Source organism: Archocentrus centrarchus, chromosome 4, assembly GCF_007364275.1.
Source record: "Archocentrus centrarchus isolate MPI-CPG fArcCen1 chromosome 4, fArcCen1, whole genome shotgun sequence".
In the NCBI taxonomy this organism is placed as follows: Eukaryota; Metazoa; Chordata; class Actinopteri; order Cichliformes; family Cichlidae; genus Archocentrus; species Archocentrus centrarchus.
Window position 1 is genome coordinate 1,667,008 of NC_044349.1, and position 16,792 is coordinate 1,683,799.

Below are 16,792 nucleotides of genomic sequence, written 5' to 3' on the forward strand. Positions count from 1 at the left end.
AGCAGCTCAGAAACAGCAAAAGGCCTGAAAGAGCGGGCGAGAAAACTGAAGTGATGGTGGCACATTTTTCCTTTGGTTAAAAAAAGAACCTCACAGCATCTAGCAAAATCAAGAACACTGTCAAGGTGGGAAGTGCATCAATGTCAAAGTCTACAATCAAGAAGCGCGCTCATGAATGTAAATACGCAGGTTTTATAGCGAGGTGACTACACTCAGGAAAGGCCTGGAAGAGCATCTCATCCATCCTCCGTGGATTCTAGACTGCAGGTACTCATTAAGAGCAAATGATTTTCATCTGAGTTCGAAAAAAACAACTTTTATATTTAAAACGATGCTACAGTGTCCAATTACTTTTGAGCTTCTAAAAACAGGAGCTTATATTTATAAAAATGTCTCTAATTCTTAAACAATCATTGTAATACTTTTGCTAAACTCCTTTAATTAAGGCTGAAACAGAGCTGCACAGAGGCACAATTACAAAAATGGCACCATTGTCCAAATTCTCATGGACCTAACTGTACCCAGTTCAGTTTTAGCAGCTCAAGCTGCACACTGAAAACAGCTCTTGAAGGCTGCACATTACCCGAGCCATGATTTCTAAACGCTGTCAGAAAGCTATGAAACCTTTTTGGGTGGCGACAATAAACACCATGAGCCAGCCTCGCCAACCACGCGCTGATGGTCGTATCGACGAGGCGGGTCACTTTTCTGTCGCGTTCAGATCCATCACTTGGCCTCTGAGGACCTCCCATCATCAGTAGAAACAGACTGTCACTTTAAATCAGCCTGATAGTTTTTTTTACGATTCTCTCATCAGTCCTCGTCTGTACTCTTTCAGAGATGAGTGAGGCGCATACAGGATGGTGACGGTAATCAGACATGTCATCAAAATCTTTTTCATATTGTCTGTGTTCTCACAGCCGGCCACGCATGTAATAGAACAACTCAATAACTCATTTTTAGAACAGCAGGAGAGGAACGTGGAACTTGGACAAAGTGACCATAACATCCATAAATGCATTTTGATTTAGATGCCTCATTTTTTTGGATGACCTCCGTCTTTATGCATGCACACAGTCTTTATAGAAGCAGACAGCGTTCTCTATCAGAAAGAGTTTGGAGGAAACTTTGACACAGTGAAACCAGCAAAAAAAGATTAAGAGCACGTAGAGCAGCGAGAGGCTATAATAAGCTATAATAAGTGACTCAGACACAGTGCATGACGTGAACATGAACCTAACCTTTGAATGCTGATGACTCAGAACTTAACCCGACCTTAAAGATCCCCTCATGACATATTGGAAGGTATATGAAAGACCCTGCTTTGAATGATAATGTGTATGAATTTCCATGCAAATGTTTAATTTCCTGATAATAAATTCTTAAAATGGCATTTACACCTCCTTAATAAAAACAGACTGTATCAATATGTTCAATACTATCATCTCAGATGTTTAAGAAGTTGACTTGCTTTCATATATAAATACAGAAAGTCCATTTTTTATGTTTTTTTTTTTTTTTTTTGCAGTGCATGCATCAGGTTCCCAAAGCTCTCTGCTCCAAGATGCTCGTTGGACTCGAATTCAGTTGTGATGTCAAAAAAATCTCATTTTGATTTTGGGAGAAACTTTCCACTTTCAGTAGAAGAATCTGAAAACAGCCTTCTGGTGTCAAAGCATAAATAATTTGTACAGTTAAGATCAAATATCATCGGGGTTGCCAGCTCTCAGACTTTTTGGTGTGAGGCTCCATCAAATATAAGAGGAAAATCTCGCCCCATATGGGTGGGGGCAGGCGGGGGAGGCTCAAAGCAATGCTTTGCTATGTACACGCAGGCCAGAGTTCGAACACCAGGCTGCAAAACATCGAGTTCGTGTGGCTTCAGCTGTTGAAGGTGTCCTCAGTGACATCACAAAACACCTGTGAGTGTGTCACCTGTGAGCCTGTTGAATTTTGAGTCAGTTTGAAATGTTTCCTCAAAACAGTGTAACAGTTTAAAGGAGTGAATTCAAAAGCACAGACTTCCTGTGCTTTTGAATGTGTTTTGCAGAACTGGTAATATCTGCCATAGCATGAGTAAGATTTATATAAGCATCTCTAAGATAAGAGAGTTGGCACGAGAGCAGCAACTTCATTATCAGACACATCTGAGATGATGCCACCGTCATCTTACTTCAGGATGAAGCACAGTCGATCATTTTACTCTGTAGAAGCAAAATTATGTATTTCTTTTTCCCTGCTAAAGTTTATTATTACTTAGATTTTTCTGTTTCCATTCAGGGTCTTGATGTTATTTGAACAATTTCAGTGTTTAAGGAATCATAAATTCATCTAATAACAAATAAGATTGTGCTGTGACTTCATTCTTGAGTGACACAAAGATTTGTTTCTGCTCTCCATGCAGAAACAAATTGCAAAGATTTTAACAATTTGTAGACACATCAGCTCATTTATCATGTTTCTATATATATATATATATATATATATATATATATATATATATATATATATATATATATATATATATATATATATATTTTTTTTTTTTTTTTTTTTTTTTTTTTTTTGGGGGGGGGGGGTGGTGGCTACAGCTGGTAATAGGTACCTTCACTGTTGTACTTTGGGAGGAAGGAATGAAATCTTTCACTGCAGTGCAAGATTTCCCTGGTTGGGAATATTAAATATCCTGTCAGTGTGGCTTCATTTTGCTTGTGAGAAAATATGACTCCATAGCACCGATTTGTCTGAAACATTTTGCCATAACTGAAATTAGGCTCTCTTCAAATTCAAAGCACTAAGTAAATCTGTATTAAATACATGCCGAATGTAAAAATACGGTTTTGCCGAGCTCGGTATGAATGTTTACTGCGTCACGTACAGAGATGATGATGATTATTATTATTCTAGAGGAATTTGCGTCCTCTCCGTGCCTGTCCTCCTGGGCGTTTATCCGCCCCCTCCACCCCCGCTCTGTAACACGAGTGAGGCTCGGCTCTTCAAACGGCTGATCTGATCCGTGTGTTCTGCCGTGAGAAACCAAACGGCGGATAAAACGGGGCTGCGGCGGCATCATCATCGTTTCGTGAGCGGACCGGTGTGAGCCGCGTTGGCTGTTCGGTGTGTGTCGGTACTCACAGCACTGCAGATAAATAAACCGCAGCTTCCAGCGCCTGTCCTGGTTTTTCCGCGTGATTTTGATGGACAGGGTGCTGAGACTGTTGTCGGGGATGGGACAGGGGCTCGTGTGGTTTCTTATCTCCTCTGCATCGGTCGCCATCATTTTCACTACCATATCTTTGCACCCCCCCCCCCCCCCCCCCCTTTCGAGCCAGCGCGTGAACACGCGTGCTCGTCCGAATGCTGCGCGCGCTCCACGGCCCTCCTTTTTGTTTTGGAGCAGGAGTCACCCAAAGGACGTTTGAGTGAAACTACAGTAGATCAAAACAGGTGAATAAGAGCCTGAGCTTATAGAGAGCAGAGGCCAGAGGACCAGAGCGCGCAGGAGCGCTTTTTATGGAAAACACTGCGGAAGCATGATGTGTGATGGTTCAGTGTGTGGAAAAATGTATCTGACTTGACAGGAAACTACAGGTGTTTGCATTAAATATGATATTCCGTCAATCCATCCATTTTCTTATGCGTATCCGGGCCGGGTGGCAGGGGGCAGCAGCACCTCCTTCTCCCCAGCCACCTCCCCCCAGGACAGCCGAGACATATAATCTCTCCAGATGTCCCGGGGCCTCCCGGTAGGACACGCCCGAACCACCTCAACTGGCTCCTTTCGATGTGGAGGAGCAGCAGCACTACTCTGAGCCCCTCCACCAAAGCATCACCAAGCCAGCTGAGGGGCATAATCTCTGCCTCTCTTTACATATGTGCCAGTTAGACATACTCAAAACACAATTGGGAGGCATCAAGGGAGCATAATGACCAACTTCACGGGCTTCTTGCAGCTCTATTCTGATCAAACTCCTCACCGTGTCCTCAGCTCTCCTTTCACAGGAAGCGCATTTCTCCACTTCCATATCCACAGGTCAGGGTAGGAACTCACTCATTTTGCAGGCAAATAATAGTCGGGCGAAAAAATATACTGACCTTTAATTCATTATTTGCTTCAGTGTATTTGTTTTATTCCTTGTTTAATTTTGATTATTATTATTATTAGTCTTTTAGCCTCTTAATATTCAGCAGGTTTCTGGGCATCTGTTTAGATTTTGGTTTGGTTTTAGCTGTATGCTAAACAAGCACAGTTTCATACATGTGTTTTGGAATTGCAGCTCTACTTATATAAGCATGTTATAGAGGTGAAAGTTACCCTGACCTCACCCCTCCTGTAACCCCAATGTGGATTTAAAGTGCCTAATTTAATTACAATCCAAATGTGGCAAACATGCAGCCCTTTGTAAGGGAACACTTGCAGAAATGATGGCAGAGGTTTAAAACTCTTTATTGCATTGAAAATTCAACAAGACTTAAACAGGGAAGAGGACCAAAAAAAAATCCATGCCAATAAAATTCCTGCATAAGCTGCTTAGTCTTAATATGTCATGCATAAGAAACTAGGCCATACTAATGATTTAACTAATAATAACATTCAGTTTGAGAGTTTTCAGTTTTTCAAACAAGATTTTTTTTCTCCTTTTTAAATGTACAATTAAGAAAACCAATAACAGGACAGAGTGATTAATAACTGGGGAATGCAAATGTTCAGAGAATCGGAAAACAACATCAAAGTGAACATTTAGATTCTGTGCAAATTCCACAATACAGCAGTTTCCAGTATTGTCTAATTTTAATAAAAATATATATAAGATTGCATATGAGGTTAGCCTAATTTCTCTTAAATACTGTACACAGTTCAACCAAGTCAAGTATTTATAAACCTGCAGGCTGAGGGTGAAGCTCTGTTTGTGCAATTATGCAATTTGTACTGCAGATAATCATATTTAGCATTTCACCCTCGTTACCCTCATTATCTTCGTCATGCCTGTAACCTTTTCATAAAAAAAAAAAGTTTGAAAACCTCCAGATCTTTATGTACAACAATATATAAAACAGCCACGGAACAAGAATCATGTAGAAAACGGTGAAGTCATGAAGACAGTCCGTATTATGGCTCATGCACTTATAAAAAAAGACCAGTCGTACTGTGACCCATCAGAACTAACAGAATCCAAATGAGCTTCGAGCTTGTCAGATTAACTGTACGTGCTATAAAACACACTGATGTCAGTGCCACGTTCGGATGAGCGTCTAAGGTCAGTATGTCGAGTCTGTGACGCAGTTTCACCCGCAGACAATACACAAAAGACAACACATTAATTTTACAATGTTTACAAAGACGAATCAAACAACAAAACAACTGTTCTCTAAAAAAGTCTCTTAAATATTCAGAATGAGGATTTGGACGGGAGCAGGCATAACATGCTTACTGAGTTTAACGTCCACTGGTGTGCTTGGTTTGTATGTAATGCACAGCATGCACGATATTTAAAAACATGAAACTGCTCGTAGTGGATAATTCGTTCTGGATAATTATCTGACACACTTTTGTTCCAGCGCTATCATTTTTGTATCTGTTAGCAAGCTAAAGAAGCAGACTAGCTTAAATAGGAATCTTGGTACAGCAGCCAGTTTAGAAAAGGTGGATTTAACTTAAAAAAAAAAAAAAAAAATGACCCACCCCTTAAGTTTGCATTATTTATGCAGTTATGAAAACGAGTGTCGGTGCAGTCTGCGTTTATTTACCACCAGAGGAGCTGAGCTAGCAGCAGCTACACACTCAACACATTTTCTAGCATCGCCTCTGAAACTTGTCTTGCAGTCAGACATATTAATATCACATCAGTGGTTTATTGATCAGATTCCAGCCTGTCAATTAAAATTTTTGGCATGCCATTTCACATCATACTAAATAAATTAAAGCATTTTTTTTCCTGATAAAAGGCACATTATTTAAAGCATTTCACATTTACAGTTTTGATCCCTGAAGAGTTTTACTTTTTTTTTTTTTTATTATCAAATCAGTTTTGGAGTTCTGCTTATTTACAAACTGGACAGGAATGGAAGTACAAATGATCAGTTTAGCTTACAAAATTTTGTGTATCAAATCTTTGTTAGAAATTGAGGCAATAATAAAAAAAAAAGCAAAAACACTAAACATGCGAGAGAGCGGACAGATCATCTGATGAAGAAAGGAAGCGACTGTAGACTCTGTTGGCATCTCTCCGGATCATGAATCGTTTCTCAGAACAGTTTCTAAGTGTGTGATGGCTACAAATCTCTGATTTAATAAGAAATTACAAGCTGTACATAAAATCTGAGCCCGGCCGTTAATCATGCTACAAAAGTCACATTCAAACTAATATAAATAAGATAAGAAATATTACTTATAAAATAGTTCTTTGCCCATTGCTTTTTTCACAGACGCTACAATAGCAAATAACATGCCTAAATACAAAAACCCTGATACCAGTTATTTTTATATTATTTATATCTCACGATTCCTGTGATTTAAAAGCATCATTGAGCTGCTGATCTGTCACAGCTTTACACCCAAACCATAAACCAGCCGACACCGCTGCTCTTACTCACAAGAATAATATTTTTTTTAAATAATTTTTCACGATATTAATTAAAAACAGTAACAAATAGATTTATTGCTCAGGTCTTCATCCATGCACGCGCAGGTCGTTAAAGTCAGCACCTCAGCCTCAGTCGCAGAGCAAGCTGATGGTGACAGCAGTGAGGAAGAGAGGAGACGCTGCTGTCACATAAAACACTAAGTTTGCAGTTTGTAGCGCTCACTCTGCTTTTAAACTAAGGTAACGTGTGCTGAACTATTCCACCTGATGGGGTCACTAAGATTGTCAGCAATGCTACACTGGACTGGATTTTGGAGCAGTCAAACAGGACGTCTGATTCAGATGATTAAAAATGTCATTTATACAAATGTTAGCCTGTCCATCGCTCCTCTTTTATTTCCCTCAGTCTCATCCTTTGGCCTCCATTCCTCCTGAAAAATACATGGAAATAAACCTGACACCGAGGAGCCGTTTGGTTTTAGCAGCAGGAGACGTTAGCCCCCCCCGTCTGCTTCCTGCTGGGACACCTTCATTAGAGTCATCTATAAAGACACACCTAACAGCTACTCTTAAGAAGCTTTCTGTTGACTATGCTATAACATAAACATTGTGGAACAGCTGATTTTATTATTAATGTTACTGTGATGAGTTATTGCTCTTCATCAAAAGCAGCAGGCCTTACGTGCCATGGCTTACAGTGACAGCTAAAGGGTAATTGTTGGGTAGGCTGATATTAAAATGGCTTTTTGTTAAACAAGGCCGTACGGAGAGAGCCGAGTATGGAATATTACAGCTTTGCTGATGCTAACACTCCCCTGCCCCAGAGCACAAACTATTTACAGGATTATGTCATAAACAACATCAATATCCTGAGACAAAACCTAGTAAGTTTTTAATAATTATACTATGAGTGCCAATAAAACTCTGAAATAGGCCTCGGGGTTAACTAAAAATACTGACTGCACATTAACTAAGCTAACCAGCTTAGTTAATAAGCGGTTACCTAAGCTAATAAGCCAATTGGTTGGACAGTTATTAGTTTATTATGTTTGTGAGTGCGGAGTTAGCATGAACTGTTTTCTAGTATAACCAATGGTTTCTAGAATGACATCATGGTCTTTTTATGGGCTATCATCACACGGATATCTGGACCCAGATCATTTCTAACACTTACTTCACATCTGCAGCATCTTTTAGTACTATGTGACCAGCTCTAAAGGCATAATTCAGATTTGTATTTATTTATTTTTTTTACATTTAGAAATGAAGGTTTGATTTTCACAAAGTTATTTCTGAAGCGATCTTGTGCAGGGATTTGCTCCTGATGGATAAAGTCTTTCCAGGCACAGATTAAGGGCCTTGTGAAAGTACTAATGCTTTTTATTACTTTCACTGGAAGAGAGTTTATTGCAATTTAAAGAGCCCCACGGTCTCAGTATCAGATGTATAAGCCCTAAATTAGTTTCAATACATTCATCAATCAAGTCTGTGAAATTTCTCTCTGTAATATGGACTGCATATCTTTGTCATTTATTCAGTACTGTTACTGGGGAGATGTGGGATTGATGTGGCAGAAAGGGAGGGCGTTTAAATGTCTTTGAATAACGATAATTCTTGATCAATGAGCGGATTCCCTCTGATCCACAACTGTTTCCAGGCTGTAGTCTGACGGCTACTATTGGTCAGAGGATCAGTTGTGCTGTATTATTTGCTTTGGAGTAAACTTTATTAACAGTTATGTCTGCGTCAGCAAAAGTCCTCATACGCTCGGGTAATTTTCAAACAAGTCCAAACCGAAACACACAAGCCTCTCAGCCGACTCGATGGCCCTGAGGATGAGAGACAGAGACTGGTTTGTGGTGCTGTGGAAAAGCACGTCTTTGTTTGCAGAGTTGTGTTTGATCGCTTTGCAAGGCAGGACAGCTTCCTGAGGGAACCTGAGGATGGAAAACTGAGGAGTCTTTCCTGGAAGGCTGTACAACAGATTCCTGTGGAAAGACACAAAGAGAAGAGAGTGTAACTTAATACCTCAGGCATGTTTTAAAATGAATATATCTACCATCCATTCGAATCCATTTAAGGGCAAATAAAAACTGAGATTTTTGATAATCCTGCTGATCCCGTTTCCCTTTGCTGTGTTTTAGACTCGGACGGCAATAACTTTCAGAAACGGTGCTGCAGACACTCATATTCACTGAGTCACATCTGATCTGTCACGTCCAGGAAGAAAACAGAAATTTCAGCGTTCACCATCAATCAGTTAATTCAGCGTGAATACAACGTTACAGGAGTTGCTGCTCTTGTTCTGCAGAGAGCAGCTGTTACCATGCAACACATGTCCTTGAATGGGTCATGTGATATCTTCAGGTGTGTTGGATGGAGATTACTTCTGAACTGGTGCCATATGCTTGTCTGGATGGAGATATGTTCAGTTCATAATAGCAGGATATAACCAGGAAACTGTGGTCACAAGAGCATGAAGATTAAATTAAATTAAATTAGATTAAAGATCAGATTAGCATATTTCAAACATAAAGGCAATTCAGGTTATTTTTCATAATGCATTAAACCTGCTAAAAGCAACAAGCATCAAAACAATGAAGTTAACACAGTAAAAACCTTTGTTGGAATAAATTAAAAAGTGAAGAAGACAGGCAGCAGAGGAGTGGTCTTTGAAGTATTTCAGGTTCAGTTAAAGGCATAAAAGCTGTTTAACATGGATATAAATTTGGTAAAAGTGGAAGCAAGCCCATTAAAACTCCAAATGCTAGTTACATACATAATGTAATGTTCTATTAATTCTAGATGACTGCCAGATGTACTGGATTTTTAACATCTGTGTTGAACAGTAACAATAAAATGGAGCACTCATTGTGCTGACAGCTCATATTTTTTTCATAGTTTCATACGTCTTTATAGGGACACATAAAGTAAACACAGTAACATAATGCTGCTTTATTCTTGGCGCGAGGTTTTTGTTTCATTTGTTGGCAGAGATGAAAGAGATTCCCCGGGAACCGCAAAGCTCACTGCCATCAGCACCACAGCCTTCTACCCTATGTGATATCATGGGTTTCTATAGAAATAACACACTGTGCATGTCCATGCATTTTCAGCTTGTTCACGTCTACTTTGACATTGTTGAGTGAAACGAGAATGACTCGGAGTTTGGGTGTCATCAGCTGACACATCACGACGTGATATGACTCGGGAGATTAAACTACTACTAATGTTACATTCAGTCATCAACAAAGTCATGTGACTTTCCTGCTAAGAGGGAGTTTTCCCTTCCCATTGTTGCCAAGTGCAACAATGGGGGGGGGGTCATTTGAATGTTGGGGTTTCCTCTGCATTATTGTAGGGTCTTTGCCTGATGATTAAAAGTGCCATGGTGCTATATAAATTAAATTAATTTGAATTGTCAAAACTCATTTGTCAAAAACAAATCATAAACATACCGTAAAGCATCAACTGCTGTCCTTAAAACATTGCTATCTATATCTCTTTGTGTTTGTGTCACACGTGCTTCTCACCACCACACACCTAAAGCAAAGCACGTATATAAATAGAGACGAGCCTTTGAGGGTAGCAGGATAGTCATTTGTAGGTCAGAATGGGAGAGACTGCAGAGTGTTGCGCTCCTCGGGGCTCAAGTACATTGATTTCTCTTAAAGTGGCTGAACTGCCAGTCTCAAAGAGTAAATGGAGTGATTCTTCATCTGTTAAGACACAGGTCGTGGGCTGTTGGGTGTGAAGGAGCATTGACCTTCAGTACACAATTTAGACTCAAAGTCAGAGCACTATGAAGATTCTGTATCTGCTCTGCAACATAAAACCAGTATATGACACCTCCTCCAAGGTAAGGGTGGTTAGGTTCCTGCAATATTTACAAAAGTATATTAGGGTAATAGAATTTACAGTGCATGGTATATAAATACTTAAAATTTGGCTGCTCAAAAGGATAAGCGGGAGAAAATGGATGGAAGGAAGACACTTTGATATGTACCAAACTGTCCATATTTGCTTACTCATCATCTTCTAGATTTGAGCAGACAACAAACTGTTCGGAATAAATGTAAAAATATGTGGCAGTGACTTGGATAACTTCGTTGTAACACACTGCTAGCATAATTATTGGTTTTCTGTTGGTTTTTTCTATTTGGAAATGGGAGACCAGTCTCAGACTTTTGAACAAAACTGCTTTTTTAAACTCAATTACACCCTCTCTGCTTTTAAGATTAGGATTAAAACCTTTCCTTTTTGATAAAGCTTAGTTAGGGCTGGATCAGGTTACCCTGAACCACTCTTAGTTACGCTGGGGGCCCATATTTATATGCCACTACTACATATTATTAACTTTGTATCTTCTCTCGCTTCTCTTTTCCCTTTACCCCCCACCCCAACTGGTTCAGGCAGATGGCCACCCTCACTAAAAGGAGCTATTTCTTTCATCAGTGTCACCAAGCCCTTGCTCATCTTTGAGTTTTTATCTTTAATGTTGGGTTACTTTCAAATTCAAAGTGCTTTAAGATTACTTTACATACAATACCAGTCAAAAATTTGGACATCCATCCATCTTAGAATAGAATAGAATAGAATAGAATGCCTTTATTGTCATTATACCGGATGTACAATGAGATTGCTTATTCTTATGAGCAGCCAAATCTTAAATATTTATATGCCATGCACTCTACTGTATACTGTGTCCAAACTTTTGACTGGTATCCTATGTGCAAATATACATGGTAGATGGTAATGATATGTCACATGTTAAGCCAGCCTGAGGGGGAGGGTTGCAGGAGCAGGAGCCTAAACCCAGACCTCCCTCTCCCCAGCCACCACGGGGAGCACTGAGGTGTTCCCAGGAACAACCTAGAGATATAATCTCTCCAGCGTGTCCTGCGTCTGTCCTGGGGCCTCCTCCCAGTAGGCCATGCCTGGAACACCTCACCGAAGAGGTGCCCTGGAGGCATCCTAGTCAGATGCCTGAACCACCTCAACTGGCTCCTTTCGATGTGGAGGAGCAGCGGTTCTATTTTGAGTCCCTACCAAATGACAGCACTCTTCACCTTATCTCTAAGGGAAATAGCCAGCTACCCTTCAGAGGAAGCTCATTTCCACTGCTTGTATTCACAGTCTTGTTCTTTCAGTCACTACCCAAAGCTCGTGACCATAGTTGAGGGTAGGCAGGTAGACTGACCAGTAAATCAACAGTTTTGTTCTTATGCTCATCTCTCTCTTCACCACAACAGATTGAAACTGATGGTGACACAGCCCCAATCTGTCTGTCAAGCTCCTGCTTCACTCTCCCGTCACAAGACCCCAAGATACTTGAACTTCTCCACTTGGGGCAGCAACTCACCTCTGACCCAGAGAGGGCACTCCACTCTTTTCTGGCTGAGGACCATGGCCTCAGACTTAGAGGTCCTAATTCTCATATCCGCCGCTTCACACTTGACTGCGAACCACTCCAGTACGAGCTGGAGACCACCACCTGATGAAGCCAACAGGACCGCATCATCTGCAAAAAGCAGAGATAAGGTTCTGAGGCCACCAAGGCGGAAACCTTCTACCACTTGGCTATGGCTAGAAATTCTGTCCACTGGAAACAAGTCTGACTTCTGCCTTCTCCAAGTCCACAAAACACATGTAGACTGGTCCTTGAAGTATTCCTTAGACTGCCCGACTAAAGCCTCATTTAAAGTCAGCAGCACCCCACCTGCACGATACACCATGTGAGTAGAGCAGCGCTTTCCCCTCCTGTTTTGTCTGATGGTTTGCCAGAATGCCTTCAATGCAGTCCGAAAGTTTTTTTCCATGACCTCACCAAACTTGTTCTAAAACCCGAGTTTTTGCATCAGCCATCGCCCGAGCTGCGATTCATTTGGCCTGCTGATACCCATCAGATGCCTCCACGGGATAACCAAGCCCAATAGGACTCGTCCTTCAGCTCGATGGCTCCTTTAATCACCGGTGTCCACCATCTTGTTTGGGGATTACCACCATGAGAGACACCAACCACCTTGCAGCCATAGCTCCATGCAGTAGCCTCAACAATGGAGGGAGGCTAAGGACTCAACGTCCTCAGCCTCCCTCAGAATGCTGTTGAGGTTCTGCTGGATGGAGCACCCTTGAGCACCTGACCCAGGGACTCCAATAAGGCTCTGAACTGTCATTTGGTGCATAAGTGCAAACAACAGTTAGGACCCGTTCCCCGACCCGAAGGTGCGGGGAGGCAAACCTCTTGTCCACAAGTGAAAACTCCAACATACAGGCAGCAAGTGGAAGGGATACAAGGAAGTGCTACATGCTGAAAAATTATAGATTAAAAAAAAGTTTAAAACCCCCACAGCAATCAAAAACTCAGCAACAACAAAACATAATATTACAAAGACTACATCATTTAATTATGCATGAGATGTGTTAATTTCTTTCATACTTTTTGCCTTGTCTTGTTTTTTGGAAGCATTTTTCGAATGTAGCACAAAAGCTAACATAATGGTGCGTGTGACTGTGTGGAGATTAGCCTGCACTAACTTTAGATTTGTGTCCTGAGTTTGATGTTTTAATATCAACTTTGCAGCTATGGTTTTTATTTATATGACCTGCAGGCTTTTTTTTTTCTTCCCAGTGTACTGTGCCCCCATGAGTGGCTGCAGAAGGGAGGAAATAGGAATGTCTTTCCTCTGGAGGAATTCAAGAGCTGAGTGATTCATAAACTACTTAATCACAGTTAGTACCTCAACCTCCTTCCATGTCCCAGTGATATTACAGTCAAAATAAACTTTAAAGCCAACATCAATCAGTTACAGTTCCACCCAAGTCTCATGCCTTGCAGTCGGTTAAATCGGCCAGTCAGTGGGGGTTACTGCATGTATTGCCTCAGATAAATTCTACTTGAATCAACACCTGGGATATAAATGTAACATGAGCGAATGAAAAGAGCAAGTTTGACTGGATTCGACTGATGTTTGATCCCCTACCATTGCTGATGCTGTTGGAGTCAGAGTTGTCCTATGCATAACTGAACACATTTTCCCAACATCATGTAAGGGTTTTACCTGGAATGTACTTTTTGGCTTAAACACTCAAGACTTCAAAGATTTTAAGACATTAAAAGGGTATGCCATGTGTTGACTAGTTTAACATGTTTATTGCTAAAGAGAAATACTCTCCCAAAAGCTGTTAAGGTCACCAGTGAATGTCTAACAAACATCCATGGACCTTGTTTTTAGTTCACATTTTATTAGAGTTAATATTTAGTTTGACTTCTCTAGTTGTTTTGCATCTGAGTTGTTTCACATTGGTGTTATAGTTGTTAATCTATTAATGTCTGCTACTGTAGGTGGAGTACTTTTCAGCCACTTAACAAGAGCATCAAACAGGCTTCTGATCAGGCTCAAATTAACATTTTAAATGGCAAAACCCAAAACCTGCAGCCAGAGTCATGAAGATAAAGAACAGGGATGATATGGCCATTCAGCCACATTCCATGTAATTCAAAGTCAAGTTTGAACTGCACTAACCTACCAAATATTCAGGTTATATTTTACAGTGGAAACAGAGTGCATGGAAGTCAGTGGTGTTTTACAGCTTATTCCATCATTTACTGAGAGCAACACTATCATCCAAACAAACCACAGACATTGTTCAGACTTAGTTAGCATAACTGCCCCGCTGAGCAGAAAAAATGTCCTAATTAAGTGTTTCTGTTGCATATAATGCACCTCATGTTGTCAAAGTAAACATTTTAAAGACTGTTTGGCACTCTTAGACTAATAGTCTTAGTCCTGTGAGTGAATGGTAACTTCCTTTATAAATGAGTGCTATTAAGCCTTAATGCTTTCCAGGCATGATGGAGCAGCTAATTTTAGCTTGGATGCTAATGGCAGTCTAGAACAATTAACATGTCTATTACTGCCATAAACTGTGAATAACACTGAACAGCAGAAGCAATTTATTCTGTTGGAATCTAGTGGAAAAGTAGACAGCTAAAGAGCTGCACCAGACACTGTGTGGATGCTAAAATCAAGCATCTCAGAGGTGTTACTGTTACGGGACAGAAATATAGTTGGTGAGAAAAAGTCCTCACTATCAGTTAAGGTCAGCTGTCTCCAAGTAAATGTAATTTGATATGATTCAGTGTGTTTATTCTTAAACTGGGCAGTCTGACTAAAATAAATTCATCAATTAATCTGGAAGCGCTCGCTTTCTTGCACATGCACTGTGCAGAGCCAATGAATTACTGCTGCTCTGCCCTGAAAAGCTGGGAAAATCACTGAAAATATACTGTTGAGTGTAAATTATTCCCCTTTTCACTTTTTTCGTCAGTGGGAATAAATATATATGAAATACTATGAAGCAAGTTTTATGTTGTATTATTGCTGTTCTGCTCCATATGTATGAGAACTTGAAAAAGAAGTGGATCCACGCAATGCAAGATAGATGGCTGATGGGGATTTAAATCATGGCTGCCCCGACGAGGAACTGCATGTGATTTAGAGACTGTGTAAAATTATTAGGGGGACGGTTACTCGTATGTATATTTTTCTTCGATGGTCTTCTTAATCTGTAGCTTTTTGTTGCCTTCCTTTCTTGAAGTCATGCTGACCTGCTCTACAATAGGATCATTGGGGAGTCAAAGGTCCAAAATGGGGGTGTAATGCTAAGATCTGTTAATTTGTATATTAGTATCCGCAGACAGATCCGGTCACTGATCTGTGTGTCCTGTCATCTGCAGAGTTACAGTGTCTGCTGCTGCCTGGTGCCACCAACAGCAGCACAGGTAGATGCACTGACTGTGTCTGTGCTGTAATGTGAACTCTGTGGCATTATGTTGCCCCAGTCACAGCAAATGATTTTATACTTCACAACCAAGCCTCAGTAGGTTAAGTGAAATATTTTATTCAGTGTGACCATTGAGGGCCCTTGATTGCTCAAGCACTGGTGAAGATGCAAACGACCCAGAATGGCGTTCTGGCCAATTCAATAATTCATTAAACTTGATACATAATAAATATGAAGCAAGTTCATTTTTCATGTGCTGCAGCCTTTTGTTCCTTCCAGCCGATGCCATGGAGATACTCACTCAACAACTCGGCGTAATGTCACTCCATCGGCTCCCCTGTGCACACTACACGCATCCTTTTTTCCTCCTCAGTATGTGTCAGTTCCAGCAGCTGTGAAAAAGAAAGTTTTCACAGGACTGTGTGCAGTCCATGCAAGCACACCACCTCAATAACTTCATCGGTCTCTCACGTTGTTGTGGAGGAATTGTAAAATAAATAAAACTCTGCTTTACAATGTTCTTTCAGTTCATTCGGGTTTGTGTGCATCCATTTACGCACAGCTCTCCGGGTCCTGCCACAGCATTTCATTCAGGATTAGATCTGGACTTTGGTCCATTGCTGCACTTTGATTGTTTCTTTTTAACCGTACTGTTGCAGATGTGCTGGTGTGCTTTTCTTCTTTGTTCTTTTGTATCACCTACTGTAACTTCAGCTAATCTTTAGCTGTTGAACAGATGGCCTCACCTTTGATGAAGGAGTTCATCATCAACTCAGTGATGATGAACCAAGGTCCTGTGGCCCCGCCTCCACTGTGCTGGTACGAGGTGTTCGATTTTCACCATACATGTTGTTGTGCGTTATGGCTGAACATTTTCATCAGCTTTGTTTTTGTCTGTCCGGAGGACATTGTTCTTGAAGCGTCGTGGTTTGTTCACATGCAAACCTAAGCTGTGGTGCTATGCTCTTTGTAGAAGGTATTTACCCTCTTAATTTCTAAGGAAGCAGTAAAGGTGTACTTAAGTTTTCCAAAAGACTCTTTTCAGTCCTGTGAAAAATTATCTACAGCATTTTCAGAAAGACATCTACTATAATGGAATTTATTCTCCACTGCTGTGTAATCCCTTATTGTAAATTTAAATGATACTGAGAAATGATCAGGGAACACTGTTAAATGTTCAGTTTCTATGCCATGTGTCAGAAAAAGATCATTTGCAGGTGATTCAGCAGAAAGTGTGCTAACGATCAACCATGCAAAGGTTACTCTGTGAAAAAAGTCATTAAGTAAAAGTTTGTAATTAATGGAGCCCCACAGAGTAACCTGCAGACAAACACTACTGTGATTTGAAACAGGAACAGGAAGTGATACAATGCTGCAGTGATCCAGTAATAAGCCACCCTACTTGTACTACTACACCTCAC

At 40.6% G+C, this 16,792-nt stretch overlaps 2 protein-coding genes across 2 annotated transcripts in view; both read right to left on the minus strand.

Annotated features, from left to right (window-relative positions):
• LOC115778558 (uncharacterized) overlaps positions 1-3,314 on the minus strand; it is a 90,392-nt gene extending 87,078 nt beyond the window's left edge. Inside the window, exon 1 of the mRNA XM_030726646.1 lies at positions 3,136-3,314. Within this exon, the coding sequence (XP_030582506.1) occupies positions 3,136-3,292 (157 nt within the window). The 5' untranslated portion in view covers positions 3,293-3,314. The remainder of the gene's footprint in view (positions 1-3,135) is intronic.
• A 4,966-nt stretch (positions 3,315-8,280) lies between these two features.
• naaladl2 (N-acetylated alpha-linked acidic dipeptidase like 2) overlaps positions 8,281-16,792 on the minus strand; it is a 411,382-nt gene continuing 402,870 nt past the window's right edge. The window contains exon 18 of the mRNA XM_030727141.1: positions 8,281-8,572. Coding sequence (XP_030583001.1) covers positions 8,344-8,572 — 229 coding nt within the window. The 3' untranslated portion in view covers positions 8,281-8,343. The remainder of the gene's footprint in view (positions 8,573-16,792) is intronic.